Raw genomic sequence first — 27,568 nt, 5'->3', positions numbered from 1 at the left:
ATTGTAAGCAGATATCAACATGGGCAGGATTATCGGCAGTTTGAAAGTAGATGAATAAGTGAGCAAATTAAGTTAACTTGGATATGTAGAAGATATCAAAAATAAATTTAAGGAACCGCAGAGAGAGGGGGAAGGAAGTCAAGTTCTGAAATGTTGAAACGACTGTAAAATTAGTGAAATGTATAAATCTGAAAAGTATAAATAAAAATTAATAATAATAATAATAATTGGTACTCATGCTGTGGATTTACTACTAACAAGCTGCGTGGGGAGGCTTATTTGCTGGTAAAGTAAAATAAAACACCGCCAGCCTCAGCTGATTGACTAGGCTGGCCTCGGAGCTGCTTTCCCTCCGGGTTCGTGGCACCGCGCGCCCGGCCGGGTGCAACGACCTCGCGCCCCCGCTCGCTTTGGTCTGCCCGCTTCCCACGCCCCTTCGCGGCGTCCGCGGGGCGGATCTGGGCGGGAGCGAGGGCGGCGCGGAGGCCGCCGGTTGGAGGAGGCCGGGGGAGCGGGCGGCGCTGGCCTCCTGTGGTCCGGCTGGAGGAGGAGGAGGAGGAGCCCGGGAGGGGGGGAGTGTCGCCTGCCTGGGGCCCCCGCCGCGTCGCCGGCGTCTCGGTGTCCCTGCGCAAAGCAGCAGGCGCGGCCGGAGGGAGGTGCGTGCGCCTTTGCGCGTGGCGGCGGCGCCGAAGGCTGAGGCGCAAGACCCCGGGCAGGCGGGGACCTCCACGCGGCCGGACTGAAGCTCGGACGTCGGGCAAGCGGGAGCTGGAGGGGCTCGGCTGGGTGTCAGGTGGGTCCCGCGAGCTGTTCGCCCCGGCGGGGCGCGAGTAGAACCGGCTTTTGGAGAGGCTCTGTCCGTCGCCAACCGTCCTGCTTTGGGGACGAAGCGTCTCCAAGGTCCCTCTTGGAATGGGCAGCGTTGAGTGGGGGAATCCAGGCTGAAGCGGAGCTCCCCTTTCCCCCAAAGCGAAGGACATTTTGTTTTCTCGTTATTGCGCAAGGAAGTCAAAGCGTTGCTGCGACATGCTGTGCGTTTCCGTGGCTGTCGAGGGCTACCGGTGGCCACGGTGGCCGGTTGGGGGGCTGTGCGCTCCGCCTCCTCCACAGCTGGAGGCGCACGGGCAGCTGTGCGTCTGAATCCCAGTTGCTGGAAACCGCGGGAAGGGTCTCTCGGGTTCGGATCCTGTTCGCTGGTTTCCCATAATGGGCATTTGGTTGGCCACGGTGAGAACAGTGGGTTAGGTGGGCCATTGGCCTGATCCAGCACACTCTTCTTAGGGAGTCCAGTTAACGATCCTCCTTCACCGGCCCGGGGGCATATTTCTCTGGTTCCGCGATAATATCTCCTACCTCCCCATCCCGTTTGAATGAAGAGAAGCCGGAGAACTGGCTCCTTGACCTTTCTGGTAAACTGGGACCTTGGGGGTGAATTACTATGGCAAATACGTGGCAAGAGGGAGATGGGCCCCGTGGCAAAGGGAACCGAAACCTCAAAAAGGGTGGAGAAGCCCAGAGTATGTTTTGCCTGCATGTGTGATTCAGAGCATCATTAACAGAGCAATCCAGCAAGTAAAGTCCTATAGAGGCACAGGGAGTATATTTTCTAGACAAAATAACTTAACTGCTGCAGTTGTATGGTTGAACATGCTTTCCACTATGTATGTGGAATCCTTTGGAAATGTAAATAAGTCTGAGATCACTTGCTTTGTCACAGCCAGCAGCATGTGTAGGTGGTTATAAGCCTACATATTTAGCTTTAACCAGTGGTGTCCAAACTTTTTTCAAAGAGGGCCAGATCCAAAGGGCCAACCAAAGTTGTTGACTTTTTTTTAGGATTGAGGTTGTTGAGCTTTTTTATGATTGAAGTTTTTAGGGCCGGTGGTCCGGATTAGACCCCCAGAACAGACTTTGAACATGCCTGCTTTAAGCTGTGGTCCTAGACACACTTTCCTGGGAGTAAGAGCCTTTTAATTCAGTGGGATTTACTTCTGGGCTGGCATGCACAGAATTGGACTGTATGTCAACGATTGAGCAAGTTTAAGCCGACCTGTTGGAGTGTACATATGAAGGCTCATCGCACAGGTTAAAACTTCCATCTGAGACCTGTAAGACTGGAAGAAATTCCAAAGGTTATTAGGTGATAGGTACTGTGATGTGTCCAAGAACATAAAAAAAAAATACCTTCTGCTGAGTCAGGCCGTTGTCTATAATGCTAAGAATTCTACCTCGATTGGCAGAGAGCCAGTGTGGTGTAGTGGTTAAGAGCGGTAGTCTCGTAATCTGGGGAAGCGGGTTCGCGTCTCCGCTCCTCCACATGCAGCTGCTGGGTGACCTTGGGCCAGTCACACTTCTCTGAAGTCTCTCAGCCCCACTCACCTCACAGAGTGTTTGTTGTGGGGGAGGAAGGGAAAGGAGAATGTTAGCCGCTTTGAGACTCCTTAAAAAGGGAGTGAAAGGCGGGATATCAAATCCAAACTCTTCTTCTTCTTCTTCTTCTCTCTGAAACCTTGCACATGCGTTTCCCCCAACCCTGCTTCCTGAGATTCTTTGACTAGAGAGCCGTGGGCTTGGCATGTGCCATGGTACTGAAGGAGGAAATTCCTCAGTTGAAGTGCCATAGCCAAAATAGGTGCTCTTTGCTTTTATTTATTTATTTCTGTTGCAATATCTATATACCGCCGCCTTTGATAGCTCTCCCACAGTGGCTTACATAAACATTCAAAACCATAAAATATAACTGAAAGCAAACCATTAAAAAAACAAAACGGCAACCTAGGAACAGTACATGGCTGAGCTGAGCAATTCAGATAAAACAGATCAAAAAACAAAAAACCAGCAGCAGTTTACACAATTCAGTAGTCAGACCAGTACTTCCGTTAAAACTAGATTTTATTTCATGGGAAGGTGGTATGCAGAGCCGGCCCTCACCTGTAAAAATCTTCATGCAGGGGTTTATGGCACACCTGAACAGCAGCTGGAAGGCATGTGGGTTTGGGTATGGCATAGAGCCATGCTTGCAATCCCGCCTGTCTCTTGGAACTGCATGGCTCCGCATCTCAATAGATCACAGCAAAATCACCCCAGGACATAAGGACCTGCATATGTGGTGTAATATGCATAAGAATGGCCCTGTCATATCCCTTGGGCTTGACTAGTGTCACACGTGCTTAAATGGTTGTTGGACTACAGCTCCCGTCATCCCTGACCACTGGTCCTGCTGGCTAGGCATGATGGGAGTTGTAGTTCAACAACAGCTGGAGGCCCAACATTGAGAAACACTGTTAACTAGTGGAAGCTCATGCAAGAACTTCTGCTGGCACAGTGGGCCTTTCTCTCCTCTTCTCCCCCTGTGCTCCTCTAAATTGGCTTGGGGTGTGTGTGTGTCGGGAGACCCCCCCCCAAAAAACAGCACACAGAGCTAAGAGTGAGGATAATTTCATACAGCAAGCTGAAAAAGCTTCTATTGATGGAATGATTGCCATAGCACTACACCATTTTCCTCCGCTCAAATTCAGGGGTATAGATACCTCCTACTGGAAGGGGACATGGCTTAGTGGTAGAAGACGTGTTTTGCACACAGAAGGTGTCAGGTAAAGAGAGAAAACTGCAAAAGCTTTTGGGAGATGCGTAGGTGGTTGTGGTCAGCTTGTATGAACAGGAGCCTCTTTGCAATCATTTGGGAAGCAGAACAAATCTGTTGCAAAATTCAGTGCTAGCAACACAACTCAAAGCAGGATGCTGACAAATTAGTAGTTAAGAAACTGCCTTATATGAAGCCATACCATCACTTCAGCTGTACTTTCAGATGCCAGGGATTCAAGCAAGGACCTTTTGCACACTAAGTGCTCTTTGCTGCAAAGCACTTCTCCTGTGTGCCTGTACGTTTATCCAGTTGGGTCAAATGACATATTCAGAAGGTTGCACCCCTTTCTCCTGTGGTCCCTACTCTGGATTAGCACTCCCCAGCTGCTTTTTATTAAAGAAAACTTTGAGCATTCTAACCCTGGCACTCCAGTGCCACTTCTGGTATGACCCATAAACTGACTGGGAGGGGTCTTCCGTTCAGAGAACCACAGGTGGAAAATACACATCTTGCAAGAGAGCATTTTTAGAATAACTGAGCCAGAAGACAAATCCTATGGAAGAGTGGCAGCTTCAGGTTTTGAGGGCATTGAGCAAGATGTTCCTGAGTGGAGCCACCTGGTAGTTGCTGCCAGTACCCATTCATTTGTCCTCTTCCTTTGTGTCAATTCAACACAGCAAGCCAGAGGAAGAGGGCAAGCTGAGTGGAGGTGGTTGCTGCTTCTGTTGTTGCTACTACTTATTCTGTCTGTCTGTCACTGCCTATTCACTCAATGAGGGCAGGGAATGGGCAGCAAGAAGGAGCAACAGCAGCAGGATGGAATACCTTGGGAATGGCAGTGAAGCCTTGGCCCAGGCATGAGCCTCTGAAGGAGTCCAGCAGTTCCAACCCTTGCTGCCTGCCCTGCTGTGAAAGAAGGACCAAAGGCACTCTGAAATGTTTAGCCTGGAGCAAAGAAGATTAGGAGGGCAAGATTAGGCTGCTTCGTTCAGAAATATTTTAAAGGATTTCAGAAAGAAGAGAGGGAACAGCCATTCCCGATGTGAACAGCAGCAATGACCATGAATCCCAAGGAGGGTGGTTTGAGTTCAGTTCAGAACAGATTTCCTAGAGAAGCTGTTGGTCTTGCTTGGCCTTTTTTTCAAGGAGGGGGCAGTCAGAGAAAGGTTGAACAGAAATGTGTTGGATAGTCAACAGCACACCTTCACCTTGTACTGTTTTAGAACCAGTTCAAGGTTGTTTTTTCTTGTGATCGCGCTCACAAATTTGTCGTAAAGTAACTGTATGAGCAGGACGCGGGTGGCGCTATGGGTTAAACCACAGAGCCTAGGACTTGCCAATCAGAAGGTCGGCAGTTCAAATCCCCGTGACGGGGTGAGCTCCCATTGCTTGGTCCCAGCTCCTGCCAACCTAGTAGTTCAAAAGCATGTCAAAGTGCAAGTAGATAAATAGGTACCGCTCCGGTGGGAAGGTAAACGGGGTTTCCGTGTGCTGCTCTGGTTCGCCAGAAGCGGCTTAGTCATGCTGGCCACATGACCATGCTGGCTACATGCGATAGTTCTTTATCATCTGGCACGGAAGTACTCCTCCCCCCCCCCCGGGGCTACCTCTGTGCTGCCTTCTTAGATCTAAAGGCAGCCTTTGACAGCGTTCCTAGAAATATTCTTTGGGAGAAACTTGCGAAACAGGGCATTGATAGAAGACTCTTATGGCTCATAAGCCAGCTCCACGAAGGTACCCTTGCCAGAGTGAGATTCACTCCAGCGGGCAACCTTACAAATTCGATACCAATAAACAAGGGAGTGCGCCAAGGATGTATATTGGCTCCCTGCCTATTCAACCTATTCATCAGCGACATGCGAGCACCCCTAGTCAACTCATCTCCAAGTACACACGCGCCTAGACTAGCGGATTACCGCTGCCCACTCCTTTTATATGCGGACGACGCGGTAATTCTATCTTATACACGTGTTGGACTAACCAGAGCTCTGAAGATCTTTGCCACGTATTGTCAACTCAATCAATTAACCATCAACCATGCCAAGTCCAAGATTCTGATTTTCTCCAGAAGCCGGAGATTATACAAATGGAAGCTTGGTGGAGCAAAAATAGAGCAAGTCCTAAAATTTCAATACCTAGGAGTTATTTTTCAATACAATTTGGGGTGGAAAGCTCAAATTCAACACCTACTTAATAAGGCCAAAACCTTGTCATATGCGCTCCTCCGATTCTTCTTTTCGGACGGAGCTTTGCATGTTCCCTCGGCCCTAAAGGTGTTCAAGGCAAAAGTGGTTGCCGTGCTTGCTTATGCTGCCCCGCTCTGGGCCGTGATGACAGATCTTGCTCCCCTTGAGACTCTGCAAAGCCAATTCCTACGTCGGCTCCTAATGCTCCCCCTGTGCGTAAGCAACGCAGCCATGCGACTAGAATTGAAGGTCGCATCCTTAGAAACTTGCCTGTGGAAGCAAGTCTTCAATTACTGGTTATCATTGTGGCATAGATTACCAAACCATTACCTTGTCCAATGCTTATGGCGAGATGAATTCTCTAGCCTTTGGACTAGTAGAATTCATGCCAAACTCCTGAGTTATGGAATCTCTCCCTCAGATTCCCTAAAACTAGACCAAATCACTGCTCAAAGACTGATCCGCCAAAGACTGGATGACATCGATTTACAGCGAAATTATACGCTGGGGGGAGGTGTTTGTTCGCCCCAGAACATTGGTATCACTTTAACTTACTGCGTTCCATCATACCTCTCCTCCCTTTCGACTGTTGCCCATAGACTGGCCTTCACCAAAGCGAGGTTTAACGTTTTTCCCTCCAATGTCCTGAGACATAGGTTCTCAAAGGGCCAAGCCCCCGCCGTGTGCGAATGTGATAAGGTGACGCCGGAGTCGCTCCAGCACATTATGTTCACTTGCCCCTTGTTCAATGTGCCACGGGCAAATTTGTTGGGATCAATCATACAGAAACTAGAGGGTACCCCACCAAAATTCCACCTTGCCCAAATCTTGCAGGACAAGGATACCCACACGACCCTGAAGGTGGCTAGGTTCCTAGTTGCTGTCCTTTCCCAAAAGCGACGCCAAGGTGCATTACAAGCAAATTAAGGCGTAGTATGCCTTTCCATTTTATAGTATTTTATTGTTATAGTGGTGTTTTAGCGATTGCTTTTTTTTCCCTACGGCACAAGCTGTTATTTATGTGTTGTTTTTTACCTGTATGGGCCTATGGCCGTAATAAATGAAATATCAATCAATGACCCAGAAGCTATACACCGGCTCCCTTGGCCAATAAAGCGAGATGAGCGCCACAACCCCAGAGTCGGTCATGACTGGACCTAATGGTCAGGGGTCCCTTTACCTTTACCTAACTGTATGAGCTAATCCTGGGTCTGTTTATTCAGAAGCCAGCCCCACTGAATTAAATGAGAGTTGCTAACAAGTAAGGGTGCAATCCTCTAATATGGGAATAAACGCCAGTGAAATCAATGGGACTTCGGAGTAGTCACTGTTTAAATGTGCATAAGGTTGCAGGCTTAATCTCCAGCTGCCCTGTCCTGTGGCAGGCCTTTACAACTCCTTCCTGGAATCTGGGCTTTGAACAGGATGCACCTTGATCAAACAATTCAGTCCAGACCAGCAAACACAGAAATAAAGCCAGCCAAACACATTTCTGCTCTGCATCCAGATCTCTGTGCAAGATGCCCTTGAGAACTGTGCAGAGACCAGGTGCAGTTGTGTGACCTCTGCATATGTGGACGTGGGGGGAGTGTTTAGAAATCCTGCACCCATTGGAAGTCTGTGAATCAAGAGCAGATGCCCATTTCCTCATGAAACCAACACATATTGGTTTCAAGGCAGTTTCATGTTCCTCTGGTTTCCAACATGAACATGTGTTTTTGAACACCTGGCAAGTATTTTGTTGTTCTCAAATACACTTGCCATATGAACGAACGCAGGGAGCTGCCTTAGACCATTAGTTCTGACTAGCTCAGGACTGTTCACTCCGACACTCATAATTCATTCACACGAAACGTTCTTCCTATAGGCTGTAGCTTCCGTATGATTTGGAGTGCCTCTCTGCATTATACATTCCATAGTGCCTTGTACATCTCCACTTAAAGGAGCTCCAATAGCAGACTTGGGGAAGACCCCAGTACCTTGGAGAGAAAAGTAGTGGACTGGACTAAGCAAGCTAATGGTCTGACACCAAGCTATAGAGAACTGCCCAATGTAGGAGCCATATAGGAGAGAGGGAGACCTGGGCAATCCATTGAGAGGAACACTCTTGCCCTTATTTGATGGGCCTGCATTTTGGAAGGACAACATGACTACCACACTACCAATTTAATTCTGCTGTGTGGAGCTGCAGGGGAATATTGGGTGTATTCCATGCCACATTCACGGTTGATAAGAAATAGCGGTGCGATTGCAGATACCTGGCTTGTGCTGTGCATGGACTGATCACGTGCTCTAGATTCCTTTGGAACGAATGTGGGTTCTGATCTGAGACAGACAAGCTGGTGTGGGGCAGCATGTTCTCTAAAACGTTGCTCTTATCTGATAAGATTTGTCTCTTCTACCAAGCTTGATTTAACAGCCTGGCCAGAGATGATAAAACAAGTTGTTGCTTTCAGCTACTGGAGGGCACTTAATAGCCATAAGGCCACTCCTCTGCCTCTAGCTGGCTAAACTTTCATCATCAACAACTTTTCCTTCCAACTCACAGAGCTCTATATTTGGGTAGGAGAGCTGAAAAAAAATCATGCCTGCCAACCATTGCACCCCTTTGGTTTCATGTACAGTGGTACCTCGGGTTACATACGCTTCAGGTTACGGACGCTTCAGGTTACAGACTCCGCTAACCCAGAAATAGTACATCGGGTTAAGAACTTTCCTTCAGGATGAGAACAGAAATCGTGCTCCGGCGGCAGCGGGAGGCCCCATTAGCTAAAGTGGTGCTTCAGGTTAAGAACAGTTTCAGGTTAAGAACGGACCTCCGGAATGAATTAAGTACTTAACCTGAGGTACCACTGTACTACTAAAGGGGCACACTGGTTGCCAGATGAAAAATATATTTGCATTATTTTCAGCTCTCCTACCCCCCTACTTGGTAGTTGTACTCCCAATTGCCCTAGTCTCCTTCCTACACACACATATATTTTCTCATATTATTTTCCTTCCGTGAAAATTCATTATTTACTCCTGTCCTCTTGTAGCTATTGTTTGCTGACCCCTTTAGTCTTGTCTCCTCATTTCTGTCTAGTTCTGAGAGAATCACCTTTTTGTCTCTGATAATACTCCTGTTTCCCTTCATTCTTAGGAGTTTCTAGAGTCATGTTGACCACGCAGCCTGGTACCCCCAGATTCTCTTTCCACACAACTTCCTTCAGCAGCTACCTTTGGTCAAATTCTCTCCGCATTGTGACCCTCTTGATCTTGTGGAAAGAAAGGTTGCTCCAGACAATCTTTTTATTGAGCATTCAACCCGATTTACTTACACTGGTGTTGTATGATGTCAGCTCTATCAAACATTCACCCAAATCTGTTTGCACAAAGGTCTTCCCATCCGTCAGTCATGAGCACACACTTTTTAGTCCATTTTGCCATCAATTTCCTAACTGCACGAAGCCTGTGTGTTTGCTGTTCTTTTTTACAAGTGGATTTGTTGTGACAGTGCTTTAATTATGCAAATCTAAATTTCCAGTATGCGCCTGACTCTTTCCTGCTAAGCAGTAGCAGTCTGGAGGCAACTTCCTTCCACCTCTCCATCAGCCTTCTCATCTCTCTTATTCAGTCACCAAGATAGTTCTGGAACCTTTTGCCTCTTATCCTCTCCTTCCTCTCTCCTTCCTTTCCTTTGCCTCTTCCTTCAGTTTTTCAGCCTCCTCTGCGCTTCACTCCTTCGCTCCTCCCTCCCTTAGCTCCCTTCATCCCACTGATCCTAAGCCCAAGCTCACTTCTACAGTATACAGTATTTCACTTCATCTGCTCCTGTTCGTGCGCAGCTCAGGAAGTCTCCTGACCCTTGCCAGCTGCTCTCGACACTGCAGGTTTGTTTTCTATGCATTTTAACGCAGCTGATTCTTGCTAACCAAAATTACTGTTCTTCGCCATTTTTAGGTCTTCCCACCCAAACTCCGCGTTTTGGATATTAAGAAATAACCTGTTTTCCTTCTCTCCACCCATTTTGCACCAGATCTTCCTCCTTTACATTTTAGAGGCTCTTTTCTTGTCTGGTCTTCTTAAGCTCATTAGTCTTACAGATCCTTCTTGTCTTGCCTGATTCCCCTTTTACTTCTTTCTGCCAGCGTTCAGAACCTGTCGTCCAACTGGATGTCACCAGCTATCTTACCTATATTATCTGTGTGGGGGTCATCAGTGTATGTTCCCACCTTTAAAAGTTTCGCCTGTCACTTGCTGCTTAGATTGTTCTGGGTACATAAACCCCTGAGGGAGATCTAGTGACACTTATCCCTTTGGCATACTTGCAATTCCTTTAGATAACACGGCTGATCCCCTCCTAAGCTGCCACATAGTTGTGCTACTTGTGCTTCCTATATCGTGCATTTTACACCATGTGCAGCCGCTTAATCCTTATGGTGTTATGACGCGCTGGTCAAGCCTAACTTTGTCCCATATATCAGAGACTGAACTTCTTCCCCACCATCGGCACTTTGTCCATGCAGTGAATTGTCAGCCCAGTAGTGGGCACTCCCACCCTGTTCTTAAAATGGGAATATATGTGCCATAGCAAAGCATATAACCAAATGTTCCTGCCTTGCAATTCACAAAAATTACAGATCCACGGGACTGTCTAGGACCGGCTCCATATCTGTGGCTGCATCAATCAATGAGTGGGACAGAAGCTGCAGTCCTTCAGAGCTTGAGACTATGAGTCATTTGCAATATTGCCTGTGGCAGAGTAAACTGGAGAGACTGGGCTGTGTGTAATCGACCCTATAATGCTCTCAACCCAGGCAGCAGTTCAGTGCCCTTTGCTATATGGCTTTGAGACCAAAAATACTTCGTCTGCTACCCCTAGTGTAGCAGTTCTCAAACCATTTTTTCCCTTTCTTTCTTTTTTGGCAAACCACTTGACAATTTACTGGGCCTTGACTGACTCCTGGATAGGTCAGTTAATCCTGGATAGCTCAGTTGGTGTGGTGCTGATAATGCCAAGGTTGCAGGTTTGATCCCCTTATGGGACAGCTACATATTCCTGCAGGGGGTTGGACTAGATGATCCTTAAGGTCCCTTCTAATTCTGTGGCAGGAAGGTAAACGGTGTTTCCGTGCGCTCTGGCTTCTGTCACGGTGTCCTGTTGCGCCAGAAGCAGTTTAGTCCTGCTGGCCACATGACCCGGAAAGCTGTCTGTGGACAAACGCCGGCTCCCTTGCCCTGAAGCGAGATGAGCGCCACAACCCCATAGTCGCCTATGACTGGATTTAACTGTCCAGGGGTCCTTTACCTTTTCTTTACAATTCTATGATTCTATGACTATTTAATAAACTTTTATTCAATGTCAAGATCATGGTCAAAGCTAGTGTCACTTCAGAAAAATCAAGTGCAGGGCCAAGTGCAGATATTATTTCCTCCAAACGCATGATTCTGGTGAATTTGTAGGGGGCTCCCCACCCCCAACTCTGTTCTGTCTCCCCCCCCCCCGCTCTCCACACACACCCATACACGTTCGTCTTCTTTTTTTTTTTTTTTTAAAAAATATTTATTAAAATTTTTCAAAAATACAAAAAATATCACTTTACGGGACTCCCCCCTTCCCCCACCCCTACCATATTCCCCTTTCATATTGTTGGCCAAACAAGTTCCCCATTCAAATTGAAACTTAATTTGTTTTACAGTAAAAAAAAGAAAAAAAAAAACCCAGTGTTCTTTCCCCAAGACCCACCCCATGTCATTCCACAATTTCCATTTTTTAATAAAAGAAGCACCCCAGATAATAGAAACAGAAAAGGTAGAGAATAAAAAAAATATAATGAATAATAGACCAATTCAGCAAAAAATAACCAAGTTGGCAAGCCTTTGGAGTTTTAGTTCTCCCCCCCCTGTCCCCGGTTTAATTTCCCCCTGACCATCAACCCCTGGTGTCTGCCTGGAATTCTTAAGACCATAAATCACAACTTTTCCCCAACTCCTTGCTGGCTTTTTCTTTTTTAAAATTAAAAATAAATTTTTTTGAAAATCAAAATTATTATTATTATCATTATTTTTCAAAACTTTAACTTCAGTCTTTAATAAAACTGTAATAGAACTCCCTCCATTGTTCTTTCCAGGTTGTAGTCTGATTTCCCTTTGTTCCGCTGCTAAAACGTTGTAGTTCGAAAGTTTGGTAAGTCTGCAGGGATGGTTGTTATTCAGGGGCAAAACCTTACGTTCAGTCCCTTCCTTTCTTCAATAGAAAAATCTATTGTCTCCTTTAAAAAAACAAAAAAGAAAACACCCTGAAGACGAGATGTTATTTCCGTTTTGCAGCTTTCCCAGAAGATAACCAGTCCTGTAAAGTTCCATTGGTGTTTTTCCACTTTCCCAATCCTTGTAATGTCCCGAAACTCCTCAAGGGGGATTGTTGTATCTTTGTTTCCTCTAATCCAAAAGTCAATTTGTTATCCATATTCGCCATTTTGTATCCAAATTTTAACAAGTTGTAGCAAATTGTATCAAATTTAACCAGCCAAGTTCTCATAATAAAATCCACTCCGCTTTTCGACTTTGACAGCTATTTTGACAGCTGTCAAGATCTCCGACTCCTTTCACCAGGCTCTCTCTTCAGTCACCCCGGTTCCCAGGGGGGGGGGTTGCGTTTCCCTTCTCCAGTTCCTCCTCCAGCACAGTTCTTGTAGTTCCCCATCGTGAAATTTTGGATTTTTATCAGCAATGCAAGCCTTTTTGGGTCTTGGTTTCCCCGTCCTTGTTTTGGAAAGTTTACAATAGGGAGGGGACTGACTTCCTTTTTGGATCCCCCCCGCTCGTATCCAATTCGAAAAAAAAATTTTTTTTTCCTCCTTTTGAACCCGATTTCCAAATTTACTCACGGGTTGTTGTTGAAAAGTCCGAATTTTCAATGGAAGAAGTCAGCGCTCTCCGCCGAATGGCATGCGGCTTCGCTCAGCAGGGGAAGCAGAGAACTCAAGGCACCACGCTTCTCCCCGGCACCCGATCCGTAGCCTTTAAAAAGGCTCCTTCACGAGTCGGGAGGGCGCTAACGGTGCAAGCCGAGTCTCCATGTCCACGGCCTCCGTGGCCGTGGTTTCTAAGGGTCCCCGCATCGCCGGTGCGGTAGAACCCAGCCCCTGCCGAGCAGACTCCCTCCGGAGCTCGGAGGGAGTCCGCCATTCGGCGATGGCGCCAACCCGGAAGTCCCCATACACGTTCGTCTTCTTGCAGGTGTTGCTGAGACCCAATGGAGGACTCCACCCGCCTGGGCTACTGTATTGTGGCTGGTAGCTTTGTGGCCTTCCAATTCTTCTTCTCCGCTGTCAGCCCACAGTTATCTTTGTCGCTGAGTTCCAGATATTCCACCCTTCCATCAGTCAAGCAGAACGAATGGAATTCCAGGTACAGTGGTAGCTCAGGTTACAAACACCTCAGGTTACAGACTCTGCTAACCCGGAAGTAGTACCCCAGGTTAAGAACTTTACCTCAGGATGAGAACAGAAATGGCGCGCTGGCGGCGCACCGGCAGCGGGAGGCCCCATTAGCTAAAGTGGTACCTCAGGTTAAGAACGGACCACCAGAACGAATTACTGTATTTTTCGCTCTATAAGATACACCAGACCATAAGACACACCTAGTTTTTGGAGGAGGAAAACCAGGGGGGGGGGGGGAATTCTGAATCCCAGAAGCCAGAACAGTGAGAGGGATCGCTGTGCAGAGACCCCTCTCGCTGTTCTGGCTTCTGGGATAGCTGCGCAGCCTGCATTTGCTCCATAAGACGCACACACATTTCCCCTTACTTTTTAGGAGGGAAAAGGTGTGTCTTATAGAGCGAAAAATACGGTAAGTTTGTAACCAGAGGTACCACTGTATAGTATGTTTAAGTGGTCGGGGAGGGGGGACGTGGAGAGTCCTGCAGCTCTCTCTCACACTCTCAGCTAGTTCAGTGGAAGAACCGCTCCCCGCTTAGCATGTGAGAAGCCTTGGAGCATCGCTTGCTTTGCAGGAAAGAGATGAGAATGTGTACATGAGTGCACATGCGGGGGGGGGGGAGTGACACAAGCACTGCAGTCCTGGGGTAACCCTGTCTTATCCTCCTCCCTAGATGTGTGTCCACCCTCCATGCTGTGATAGTCGGCCTCTTCTGCCTCTGCATCCTTTGGTTTGATGATGCTGTAAATGCCAACCCTATCTGGTAAGAAGGAAAGGCCCTCCTGGCTTGCTCGCACGCTTCCTCTGATCACTTTGCTGTCCAGGCTTGCATGTGCAGATTCGTCAAGTCTGCCCTCCCCAGGGAGAGAGAGAGGGGAGGAAGAACTGGTGCATGTGAGCTTGATGGGACACATTGTGCTAGGAAGGCATGAAGGGTTGTTTTGTGTCAGGGAAGAATAGCCCCTTGTGTTTCTTGAGATTTAGGATTGCGGGAGGGGGGCGGGCACAGCTTCTGGGCCAGAGCTGGCAGTGGGCCTAAAGAGGTGTTTATGTTGTTGCCCAAGCCATATCCCCCTGCTCCCTTCCTCCCTCCCACTCTGCTTGCAATGCGCATATCCATGCCTTTCTTTCAGTTAGCCTTACATTGCTCCTGAGCGGAGCTGGCTAAGCGAGTCCCTAAAGCTCAGCAGGCATTTTGGTCTGCACCCTGGTATTTCTGTTCCTTTCTTACCAACACATCTGTGACCCTGATTAGTCGACTTCACCCTCTTGGAGCACACAGCCCACTGTCAGTTTATGTTCAATCCGGCTTAGATTCACCAGCTACATGTGGGATATTAGCTGTGTACATCTTTGTGGTAATATAAGGCTGTATTCAGACCAGCCCTCAGCCTGAGAGTTGTGCGACCACAGTCACTGGCATCAGGGTTGTCAGAGATTGGGGAAAGACCAGGTTTTGCTCCCACCTTGTTACAACTTCTCTCTCTTTCTCTTTTTTAATAATTTTTTTATTAGATTTTCCACAATGATAACACAAACCACAAAGCAAAATGATCCACAAAAACAGAAAAAGAAAAAAGAAAAAAGGGAACAATAAACAGATAAACAATAAAAACAAACTTAATTCTTCACAAATCCAACCTTTTAAACATCTTGGTTGACTTCCTCAAATCCCTCCCTTCTGAGTTTCCTTGTAATTAAAAGTAACAGCTTTCCAATATCATTATTAAACTAAAACAATTTCCAATTATAGTCCATCTTATTCACTTTTCTTAACATTCTAAATCCCATTTATTTAATTATAACTTAGTTTAATCCTAGGCCTATTTGTTTCTTTCAAGTAATTTCTACTTTTTTATATTACAATATTTATTCAAATAGTCCTTAAATTTCCTCCACTTCTCTCTTTTTTTGTTCTTTCTCCCACAGAAGCAGCTAGCTCCTATTGTCTAGTTCACATCAATCCTTACGGTCAGTTGTAATCTGTGAGGGAAAATCTTAAAGACCCATGGGTGTGTTTTATACAGTTTCAACAACAAGGAATCGGCTGGGGGGACTGCTAGAGACACAGCCTCCTTTTCATCTAGAGATGGGGATCCTATGACCTTCCAGAAGTTGATGGACTGCAAGTCCCATCAGTCCTGACCAGCATGGCAGATGGTGAGGGATGAGGGGAAATGCTGTAGCTTGACACTATATAGAGCACTAGTCACCAACCTTTTTGGAACAGTGCGTACATTTCAGATTTGAGAGAGCTCTGGGTGTCCCAGACAGAAAATAGCTGCTGTGGGGAGAGGGTTTGCCGTAATACAAAATGGCTGCCATGGGGAGCATAGCATAACACAATATTATTATTATTATTATTATTATTATTATTATTATTATTATTATTACCCTGCCCATCTGGCTGGGTTTCCCCAGCCACTCTGGGCGGCTTACAGCATATCTAAAAACATAAAGCCTTAAAAACTTCCCTAAACAGGGCTGCCTTCAGATGTTTTCTAAAAGCCAGATAGTTGTTTATTTCCTTGACATCTGATGGGAGGGCATTCCACAGGGCGGGCACCACCACCGAGAAGATCCTCTTCCTGGTTCCCTGTAACTTCGCTTCTCACAGTGAAGGAACCAGCAGAAGGCCCTCAGAGGAGGACCTCAGTGTTGAAGATAAAGTCACCCCTAACAATCTTACACTTTCCATGGGAAGTCACCTATGTCCTGCTGGTCTTGATTGTGGAGTTCGCACAATATTGGTTACACACACACACACACACAGAGAGAGAGAGAGAGAGAGAGAGAGAGAGAGAGAGAGAGAGAGAGAGAGATGCTGTTGCTGTTTATGGAACAGGGAGCATTCCTCAGTACCAGGAAAAATATTGAAGGTAGCTACACAACATTCATTCTTATTTGAATGAAATTTCTGAGGTGGTACCTGCACATTTTGCCTCATAACTTTCTTCATGGGGGGGTAGGATTAGAGACTCACTTGATTCTGAAAAAATGAAAGCTCAGAGTCTGGGGCACCAGTGAAGCCTTTTTAGGCACAAGTTGGCAACCTTTGGTATCGAGGGTCATAGGTTACCCATCCCAGCTAGTTGTTTGTCATCACTTAGTCTAAACCAAACATGTAAAATACAAAAGCATGGCAAAAAAGAAAGAAAGTCCTGAAGATGTTTCATGGTGATGGAGCAAAGCAAGGGCCTCGTGTCTTTTTTCTGCACGCAGACGGTATGAAAGACTGCTGATCTGGATACACCCATAGTGCATTGTAGCGGACAGTCCATTTTTGCCCAGCCTCTCTTACTGAGTCAGGGAGGTCTTTTCCATCTAACACCATGTGGTGCTTCTTGCATGCGAGAAAGAAGGAAACTGGCACCTATTGAAGTAAGGTAGATTCATCTCCCAGAAGCAGATCTTACCATTCTCCCACTCTTCCATCCTTTGCAGGGGAGACCCGTGGCTCGTCAAGCTGAACATAGCTGTCACGTGTGGATACTTGCTGTATGGTAAGTATCATGGCCCCCATTTCGTTGGGCAGGCTAGAAAGGCCAAGGCTGGTAGCAGAAGTTTTCTGGGGAAGCTTGCCATTCCCCTCACCACAGCCACAGTTTGCCTTTCTATTCCTTGGCCTGCTGCCATCAGATGCCACTGGGGATATCTCGCCCTGACCCAAGACCCATTAAATTGAACAGGAAAGGTGATTCTATACCAGGGGTCTGCAACCTTTAAGACAAAAAGAGCCACTTGGACCCGTTTCCGAAGAAAAAAAACCCGGGAGCCGCAAAACCATTGCAACATTTAAAGCATGCGCGCCGCTGCCCTCTGATCTGACAGCGGGCGGGAAGGTGACGTCGGGACGGTGCGTGACTAACGCACGCACCGCCTCCATTCGACATCACAGCCAGTACAGCGCCCGCCACAGTGGGGAGTGTCGGGGCGCACAATGCGCCTCCTCCCCTCGCTAGTATCCGCCCCGGAGCCGCGGCAAAGGTGTAAAAGAGCCACATGTGGCTCCGGAGCCGCGGGTTGCAGACCCCTGTTCTATACTGAGGCATTCCCAGTGGATTGGGCCCCAAAGAATCACCCTCAAACAAAACATAGGAGCTTGTGCTTCCCCACTTCCCATCTCATAGTGAAGGGGAAGTTTGGACTGCACAGAAAGAAGAAAAGCTTTGCAGCTGAGGCTGTGTAGGAAAAAACATACTGGTGTGTGTTATCTGCTGCCCTGTTTGCTTGTTTTATGTTTCTAATTTTGTTGTTTTGCTGTTTATCTATTGTTTTTATTTATTGTGGTTATCTATAGCTTCACTGTAAGTCATTTTGAGCAGCTTTTAGGTGCAAAAGTGGAATAAAAGGTGTCTAAATATTTTTTTTAAGTACACAATCACTTGTGATGTACAGCATCTTTTTTGCTGCCAGTTGGTGAATTTCATCCAGCGATTTAGTTCTGGGAGAAGTGAATTTGAAGCCCTGTTTCTTCTGCCAGGGAGTCTCTTGCAGCCTCCATCAATTCACTCTCACTCTTCTCAGTTACCCATTGGTAAAGTTTTTATTTACTTACTTACTTGCATCCATATCCTTCTTCCCAAGGTGGCAAACATGCAGTTCCCAAGTGATCTTTCCTCCAGGAAGTGAATGATGGCCTCATGTGCCTTCAGTCAAAACTCTGGAAATCACAAGTTATGTCAATCCAATAACACACAAAAATGATCATATAGCACAGAGTTCCTCTGAATTCCATTGCAGACTCAATCCACACTTCCCAGACCAGATCAGAATGCAACAATCTTCCTGATTTTGCACTTCTCTGAGTTTTGCAGTTCAGCCCTTACCTAGAAACATGCCACGGCATATTAAAAATGTGTCTTTTAGGATAACATATACCGTATTTTTCGCTCTATAACATGCACCCGACCATAACACGCACGTAGTTTTTAGAGGAGGAAAATCCGTAGGCATGCCACCCGTAGGCATTCCCTCCATAACACGCACAGACATTTACCCTTACTTTCTAGGAGGAAAAAAGTGAGTGTTATGGTGCAAAAAATACGGTATTTAGAAATGTGTATATTGAGATAAAATATGTATTTAACCCAATAACATTTTCAAACACTTTAATGGGAAGGTTTTTGATGTCTGACGTTTTATTATGTTTTTATAATCTGCTAGAAGCCGTCCAGAGTGGCTGGGGAAACCCAGCCAGATGGGTGGGGTATAAATAATAAAATAATTTATAATTTTATAAATAACCAAAATTATCCAAATCTGGTATAATAATAATAATAATAATAATAATAATAATAATAATAATAGAGACATTTAGTGGATGCAGTGGGAATGGGTTTGTTAGCCAATGAAAACAAAAACGAAAAAAAACCCCAATATGTTGTTTATGGAGTTCTGAGAGGCTTAATTTGCGGAAATACACATTCCGGTTTTTGTCAAGGTCATTAAAGAAAAGGGAAAACTGCTAGAAAACTGTGGTCCAGGGTGAAGCAGGCCCGTAGGGCAGAGGAGAATACAGTGGGGAGGATGCAAAGTTCTGGGTGAAGAAAGCTCATCCCAAATACTGGGATTCACGCTTAGTTCTGGAAGAAGGCTGAAACACCCTCTGTATTTCAAAGGATTATTATGATGTGATGGGGACTATATAAGGTTTCTAGGTTTCCTCAGCGGTAGGTAATATGTGAGGGGGGAGGGAGAGAGGTAAATGTCTCAATATAAAGATAGTGTAATGGTTTTTTTTTTAAAAAATGGTTGTATTGCTGGATGCTACTGAGTAGCTGACATTGGGGCCCAGACTGCCAACACTCTCCTGTACCACTGCTGGCAGATGGACATAAAGCTACTAGCTGGTCAGTTCGAATCCCTGCGATGGGGTGAGCTCCCGTTGCTCTGTCCCAGCTCCTGCCAACCTAGCAGTTCGAAAGCACACCAGTGCAAGCAGATAAATAGGTACCACTGTGATGGGAAGGTAAATGGCATTTCTGTACGCTCTGGCTTCCATCACGGTGTCCCGTTGTGCCAGAAGTGGTTTAGTCATGCTGGCCACATGACCCGGAAAGCTGTCTGTGGACAAACACTGACTCCCTCAGCCTGAAAAGTGAGATGAGCGCCACAACCCCATAGTCACCTTTGACTGGACTTAACCGTCCAGGGGTCCTTTACCTTTTTAACCTTTTTTCCTACCCCATTTAAATCTTCCCCTTTTAAATCTCTGCCTGCAGATTGGCTGTTAAAAGAAGAATCACGGGGTCAGGGGTGGAAATATGTCGGCCTTGCTCTGTTACATGCTTGAACCTTGTATCCCGCCTGCTCATCTCCCAGTAAACCTTCCTTGTGCGTATGTTGTGTTGTGTTCTGAATTCTAGATCTGTTGCTGCTAGTGCGGTACTGGAGGACATTGGGAGATTCGCTTTTCGTTTGCCACCACTTGGCAGCGCTATACGCTTATGGATACGTGTTGGTTAGTTCCAGAGTCCTTTAGCTATTGGGGAGGAGGGCGGGGGAGAGGTTTCCTCTTATTCTTCATTCTTGTTCCTTTTTCTAAAAGAAAAAACAAAACCATTCTTCATCAATCCCTTTGCTTCACTCCGCTCTTCTACAGCTTTCAGTGCTGCATCGTTCCTTCCCAACCCACAGAAACCGGCTGTCATCAGGGCAAAAAAGGACATGGTCTGAAATCTGGACCAGGGAAAATAAAGAGAATTAGCATAGCACAGACTGAAATCCCTGCCCCCCCCCCCCCCCGCTTCCAATGATCGGTTGGCTGAGAAATATAACTTCCATATGTCTGAGAACTCCTGATTTACTTTTCATTTCCATGCTCCAGGAACTTTTAAAAGGTTTTTTTTTTTAAGAGAGAGAGACAGAGAGCGTGTGCCATGGGGAGCCACCATAAGCATGAATACTCAGAAATAAGTCCCGTGAAGTTAAATGGGATTGACCCGCTAATTTGTGTGTTTAGGATTGCAGCCTAAAAAGGTGTTGTATGGAAATGAAGTATAAAGTATAAAGACAGTCCCTGCCTCCGGGTTCACAGTCTAGAACAGGAACAACAAACCTGTGGCCCTCCAGACGTCGCTGAACTACAACTCCCATAATTCCTGACCTTCAGACAAGCTGGGTGGGACTAAGGGCAACAGGAGTCCATCAACATCTGGAGGACTACAAGTTATTCATCCTTGGTTGAGAAGAACAAGATATGCTAGGAAGGGAGAAGGACAGACATTTTGGATACATAATGAGAAGTAGCATTGGTATGCCACATTAAAGAGGAGGGGGAATGTAAAAGTTTTTTATCTCGGTTTAACTTTTTATTCCATCACTAAGTCTTTGTGAAATGGTGGAATTATTTTCCCCTCGTCAGAAATAACCACCACCACCAAAGTTAATTTATTAATCAGCTTCCTAAGCACAGTCTTAAGGTGATTTACACATGAAATAATGAAAAACTCAAAAACAACAAGCACATTTAAAACAAGACTAGAAGTCTTAACACTCGTGGGGAAGACCTGTTAATTCAGCTGATAAAGCCAGAACAGAAATATCTTCAACTGTTTCCGGAAAGTGCAGACACCGGGCGCCTGTCATATCTCGTATGAGGAGGTGGAGAGTCCTGTTCAAGAGGAATCCATGTGTGCTTCTAAGTTGTGCTTGTCCTGCTCAGCCATTGATTGATTTAGCAACCTTGGAGGAAGTAGTGTTTCCTCAAGACTCCTTACCTCATCTGCAGAATAGCCATTATAACATAGGCCGCCTTATACATAGGCATTTATTTATATGCTGCTTATATGCCAAAATGGCTTCTAAGCACTTTGCAACTATAAAATCAGTCCATAATTAAATGCACAATAACATGGAAACATTCTTACTTAAAATATACAGTAGAACAAACAATTAGAAAGCATAAAATTAAAACCGTTAAAAGCAGTTTAAAAAACCAATCACATGTTGGATTCAAGGGAATGTTTACCTGGCTAGAAAATGATAAGGAAATGTTGGCATCACATTGAGCCTTGAGGTTAACATAACAGCAATCCTTTGAACACTTACATGGAAGCAACTCCTGTGAATTCAGTGAGAAGAAGAGTCCACCATCTCATGGATGAGGTTATGCTGCAATCTTGTCGTACTTGGTAGCTAGTCCTGCTAAATGAAATGGAGATTTTTCACAATCAATAGCAGAGTTTGTGTTACTAGTAAATGGGTTTAGAGGGTGGTCAAGCCGCAATACCATTTACCCCAGATTAATATAACTTCAGCCCACATCTGAGGACTCCTGCCTCCACTGCTGATTACCTTGCCCTTTCTGGCTCTTTCTCTTTCCTGAAAGCATTAATTCTTGAATCCCCTGTGGTCATTCTCCTTGTAACAGCCCAGCCTGCTTCTTCATAGCAAATGGAGTCAGCTAGAGCAATACTTCTGCTGCAACAGATGTTCCTAAAATTCTCAATTCATTTCAAGGGGAATTGAACAGGTAAATGACCCATGAGATTGTGCCTGTCTTCTGACATGCAATTAGGCATTTGTAAGGGACTTGCTAGGGACGTGGGTGGCGCTGTGGGTTAAACCACAGAACCTAGGACTTGCCGATCAGAAGGTCGGCGGTTCGAATCCCCGCGACGGGGCGAGCTCCCGTTGCTCAGTCCCTGCTCCTACCAACCTAGCAGATTGAAAGCACGTCAAAGTGCAAGTAGATAAATAGGTACCATTCCGGCGGGAAGGTAAATGGCATTTCTGTGCGCTGCTCTGGTTTGCCAGAAGCGGCTTAGTCATGCTGGCCACATGACCTGGAAGCTGTACGCTGGCTCCCTCGGCCAATAAAGCGAGATGAGCACCGCAACCCCAGAGTCGGCCACGACTGGACCTAATGGTCAGGGGTCCCTTTACCTTTACCTTTAAGGAACTTGCTTGGATGGATTTGCAACCCAGCCCAGTAAAGTTGCTCACGTATTGCATGCTAGTCGTGTTGCTGAACTGGTTCAGTTCACGTATTTGGAACACAAAACAAAGAAGCGGGTATTGCAGACCAGCTTCTATTGGTATAGATATACACAGGTTAGGCAAGGTCCTGTTGGATGGACAGACATTAAAATTGTTTTGCATCATTCAGGATGGAAAAGCCCAGCAACCAAGGCATGGGTGGCACCAAGGAGTCTGGCTGTACTGGTATTCTGCTCTGCTGCTCTCTAACACTTTCTCTGCTTGGCTTCCTGGCTGTTGAGAGAAAGGGAGGTACCTGAGAGCTGCCTGAATCTTCTGGCACTGGAAAAAGTGAGGCCTTTGGCACTGTCTTGGGGAACAGTGAGGCCAGCATCTCAAGGTTTCTCTTTCTGTCCCCACAGAGCCGTGGGGTGCTGCCCTACTTTGCCAATTTCCGTCTCCTCTCGGAACTCTCCACACCCTTCGTGAATCTGCGGTGAGTTTTCTGATGGAGTAAGTCAAGGGTTTTTATGGTTTCAGGAGCTTCTTCACATACCTGTGATATCCATTCGATAATATGGGTCTGCATATCCTTTTCATAGCAAAAGAAACAGGCTTGTGGAAAGCAGCTGTTCTCCAGGCCCCTCACAAGGAGCCAGAGTAAAGCCCCCCCACTTCCTAAACAGCCTCGGCCCAGTATACCTGAAAGAGTATCTCCACCCCCACCCTTCAGCCCGGACACTGAAGTCCAGCTCTGAGGGCCTTCTGGCGGTTCGCTCGCTATGAGAAGTGAGGTTACAGGGAACCAGGCAGAGGGCCTTCTCGGTAGTGGCACCCTCCCTGTGGAACGCCCTCCCATCAGATGTCAAGGAAATAAACAACTACCTGACTTTTAAAAGACATCTGATAGTGGCCCTGTTTAGAGAAGTTTTTAATGCTTGATGTTTTATTGTGTTTTTAATATTCTGTTGGGAGCTGCCCAGAGTGGCTGGGGGATAAATAATAATAATAATAATAATAATAATAATAATAATAATTCCACAGTCAACATCTTAAGTCCTTTGGGTGGCCACCACTAAGGAAGCTCAGCTCACTCCTGATCCCTTAATCCTAGAGGAATTAACCATAGGTGGCCCTGTGTTCCACCAACAAGTGAAGCTTAACGGGGGATGCAGAGGGCACCCCCCTTGAATTCATAGCACTGACCCCATTCAAAGCTTACTTCTCAAGAAACTGCTACATCGTTCTATCTGGGAGAACCATGGCTGATTTAATGCTGCTGAATTCTTGGTTCCCCATACCTCACTAGAGGTCTGGAATAAGCCTGTGGATGACTTGTGGTTTTGCTTTCTTCAAAGAGGTGGAAGGAAGGGGTGGCATCTTCCAGGGCAGCCCCCCGCGTGGTTTTATATATATATATATATATATACATACACACACACATTTGACACAATACTTTTGCCTTACCTCAGATGGTTCCTGGATGCAGTTGGCTGGCCACGCTCTTCCTGGGTCGTCTTGGCCAATGGCCTGGCCATGATGGTGGTCTTCTTTGTGGTTCGGATTGCCGTCATCCCCAGCTATTACATGCAAGTCTACTCCTGGTATGGGACTCCTGAGTATGAGCGCCTGGGCCTGGGTGTACAGCTGGCCTGGATCGGGCCCAGCCTAGCCTTGGAAGTACTCAATATGGTCTGGATGTATCGCATCACCCGGGGCTTCTACCGAGCCGTCTGCCGGTCCGTGTCTCGCAAGGCAGCATGAGGATGTTGAGAACGGGGCAGTACTTGGTCAGGAACACAGAGACTCTTAAGTACTTCTGGACCACGCTGGATACTCCCCCTTCTAATACCCTTAGAAGCCAGTAGCCATAGGAACTGCTTCTCACCATCCCCTTGGCCCAGGCAGACAACCCTGGATCCACACAACTGGAGCATTTGTTTGTTTTTTCTTCCATCATCTTGGCCACCCTGAACAGAATGAGCAACTGGAGAACAACATCCATCTCAGTTTTGGGGATGGACTCTCTGGGCATCTAACATGGTTTGAAATGTATAGCTTAAACTCTTTCTGTGTGTGTGAAGCACAGGAATATCCTTTGGCTCTCATGGGTGGGTGTGGAGCAAAGAGAGATATAGCTGGATCAACAGTTGTCTGGTCTTTGTGGCTTCGGGCTTAGACTGTGACAGTGTGTCTAAACAGCTCATTGCCTTGTTTCAGCTACATGTCTATCAGTTGGAAGGAAAAATATGCACCATTGCCTCCAGGGTAGAGGGGCCTGGTTTTCTGTTGGAGGGATATTTTAGAGGAAGAGAGAAGGGACGAAAGGAAACCGTTCTGCCACTTTGGCCAATGGCTCTTTGTTCTTTTATAGAAGTATGTTGGGAGAATGAAATAGGCTGAATGCATAGAGGAGGAAACTGTGTCAACTGAGGCACTGAAAATGGAGGATTGTCCATGCTTGGACGGCAGTAGTAAATACTGGAAGACAGTGTTTGGAAAAAGGTGTTTCCACTCTACCAGGTTGGGGTGGAACTTGACATTCCTTCATACCAGGGTCCTCTGAACGCCGTCCTCAGCAAAACAAGGATTCATAACTCTCTTCACTTGGGCATAACCATGACACTGCTCTTGGCTGTGCTCGCTTTTGTTCTGAGAGCTTGAAAGTAAAGAGGTTGACACAAAAAGGCCTGAGCAGAACTAGTTCAAAGCAAACTGTGAGGTTGTTGGGGGCAGGCGGGGCCGACCCAGTTACCTTTCACAAGAACTACTCCAACAGGTGTTGGCTGCCATTCTGAACCCAGGCATCTCTCCTTGAGACAGCATCCTTCTTCAGAGGAAAATTGCATCATTCCAGCACAATACTGCAATATTCTGTTGTACGTCAGTCGTAATATTGAGTGCAGCAGTGTGGATTATCGCTTCCTAAAAGTCACTGATAATGTCATGTGTCACATGTGAACATAAGAAGAGCTTGCTGGATCAGGCTCATGCCCCCCCCCCAAAAAAAACCACACGCATTGTGTGCATGACAAACTGTGACAGCAAGGCCCCAGCTGTGGAGATCTGGTGGTGTGAGCGTCACATTGCTGCTGAACGTGGGAAATAGATGTGTCCCATTCCTCTGTTATTCATAGTGAAATTAAGATGCAACTGTGAGAATGGCCCAGGTGGATTTCCATGTGGTTTGTATCTTTGATTCATTAAGGACCAACAGCAGAAGAACAGTTGCTTCTCTCCCGCCCCTCTGCACACACATTCTGATGATACAGTGCTTACAACTAGTTGTCAGGGGTTTAGCATTATGTTTGCAAGGTTCATTGCACTGATGCTATTACTTCCTTACTTGTTCTCTTATGCTGAATCTTCCCCTGTCCCCCCCACCCACAGCACTAATCACAACAGAGTTATTCCATCTCTAAGGCTGAGGGGGGAACCCAGGAAGTTTACCTGTGCTAAACCAGCTGAAATGGAGCCCCCATTAATTTCCGTGGGTTTGCACAGGAGCCTTTTCTTGGGAACTCTGCTTCTAAGGTTGCGCTGGACCAAATATACCAACACCAGGTGCTTAACGTCTTTGGGTAGACTTCAGTAAGAATTTATATGCTCTGGGTCAACCTCTACCATTCCTCTACCTGGCTGCTAGGAGAGCAAGCTAATTTTTAAGAAGCTTGTGAAAGCATTGTTCCCAAATCTGTGCCTTAAAATGCTTCTCCAAGCACTCAGCATCACCCTGGAAAAGTACCCTCCAGTTTGTGGTAAGGGTACAGCTGCTGGCATACATCATTTCACTATGAACAAATTTATGCCACAAATACAAGCAGTGGAAATTCTGTTGTTGATTTTCTCTGTTGTTCAGATGGTTTAATCCTCAACTATGCAGCATTTTTTAATTTTCTAACCTCCATTTATTAACTGGAATCAGTGAACATTAATATAATAAATAAGATTAATTTATTAAATTTTGGTTTCCTCTACTCATTCTTGTCTCTGTGTGTATGCGTGTTTATGTGTTGCATTTGGTGGATGTTAGGGCTGCAATACATCTGAAATTTCCCAGACATAGCCAGGATTTGGCTATTGGAAACAGTGCCCGGGTGGAAAACACTTAAATATCTGGGGAAATCAGGAAGTTTGGCACCCCAAAACTCAACAACTTTTGTGTTTGGATTTTCACTTTTTGAAATATGGCAACCCTAGTTTAGGCATGTTATTGGCAGAGAAGTCTGCACCACATATGGAAAGCTCAACCCTGAAGCCTTCTTCCGACTGCTTCCTTGCATGTCTTCTCTGCGTTTCTCAAATAGTACACCTTATGCAGCAAGCCATGGATAGACACCATGCACATCAAAATAACTGGGAAGCTGAGATGACCCCAAAACAAATGTGTCCAGGACCCAAGAACAACTGGCCCAGCCTGGCCTCCTGCTCAGCTGGAAGACTGCAGACTTTAAAAATGTATGCAGCTGCTTCCATTGAGAGGTAAAGGTAAAGGGTCCCCTGACCATTAGGTCCAGTCGTGGCCGACTCTGGGGTTGTGGCGCTCATCTCACTTTATTGGCCAAGGGAGCCGGCGTACAGCCTCCAGGTCATGTGGCCAGCATGACTAAGCCACTTCTGGTGAACCAGAGCAGCGCACGGAAACACTGTTTGCCTTCCCGCCGGAGCAGTACCTATTTATCTACTTGCCCTGGTGTGCTTTCGAACTGCTAGGTTGGCAGGAGCAGGGACCGAGCAACGGGAGCTCACCCTGTCACGGGGATTCGAACTGCCGACCTTCTGATCAGTATCAGTCCTAGGCTCTGTGGTTTAACCCACAGTGCCACCTGTGTCCCTCTCGATTGAGAGAGGCGTCTACAAATTGATTAGGAACTGGGTGGCAGCAGGGGATATGGACAGAAGCAACTAGGAACAAAAGGAATACCTCTTAAACCAAAATGAACAGCTAGACAAGACACCGTATCTGGCCAAGTTGATTCCTAGAGTGGATAATATACAAAGGAAGAAAAGGGGTAACTTTCGTTAACGACGCTTTATGTCTGAGTAGCTGGCAAAGCTTTTGAGCAATGCAGTCATTCAACTAAAAGTTCTGCGTAAGTAATAGCAGCGACTGCATTTATATCATAGGAGCCAACTCCTTGGGGTCGACTTCCCTTTGGTCGCCCAATAAAATATTTGAGGGGACCGCTGCCCCAAAGTTGATGGGCATTGCCATTCAGGTGGTGCATGTATGCTGTGTCCCATGTTTGATTATGCAGGGTGGGGTTTACATGCCCCCCCATATTTTATTCAAATTGGCACCCCTGATTAATATGGTACTTGAGTGTTCAGAGTGCTTCACACAGTCTCATTGTCCTTAAGGAAATGCTGTCCTGGAACCAGTCAGAGACCTAACCCTTCTTACTGGTTTATCTCTGGTTGTAAAAATACAGTCAGGGTGCTGAGCCAG

The 27,568-nt window shown here is 46.3% G+C and overlaps 1 protein-coding gene across 2 annotated transcripts; it reads left to right on the top strand.

The window, feature by feature from the left end:
* The first annotated feature begins 491 nt into the window (after positions 1-491).
* On the top strand, positions 492-26,081 carry LOC310752888 (TLC domain-containing protein 4-like). Of its 2 annotated transcripts, none has more exons than XM_083594032.1 (7): positions 492-793; positions 12,997-13,167; positions 13,871-13,960; positions 16,642-16,700; positions 19,566-19,660; positions 22,542-22,615; positions 23,592-26,081. In XM_083594032.1, exons 2-7 carry the CDS (start codon positions 13,013-13,015, stop codon positions 23,881-23,883), a joined length of 765 nt encoding a protein of 254 aa, XP_083450158.1. In that variant the 5' UTR covers positions 492-793; positions 12,997-13,012; the 3' UTR covers positions 23,884-26,081. The 2 variants fall into 2 exon arrangements, with proteins under 2 accessions (XP_083450158.1, XP_083450159.1); XM_083594033.1 differs by lacking the exon at positions 492-793 and adding an exon at positions 9,569-9,644.
* Positions 26,082-27,568: the final 1,487 nt, after the last annotated feature.

This window comes from Podarcis filfolensis (genome assembly GCF_964270895.1).
Source record: "Podarcis filfolensis genome assembly, chromosome: 17".
Lineage (NCBI taxonomy): Eukaryota > Metazoa > Chordata > Lepidosauria > Squamata > Lacertidae > Podarcis > Podarcis filfolensis.
The sequence above is the reverse complement of the archived record's forward strand: the minus strand, read 5'-3'. Positions and strand labels throughout refer to the sequence as shown.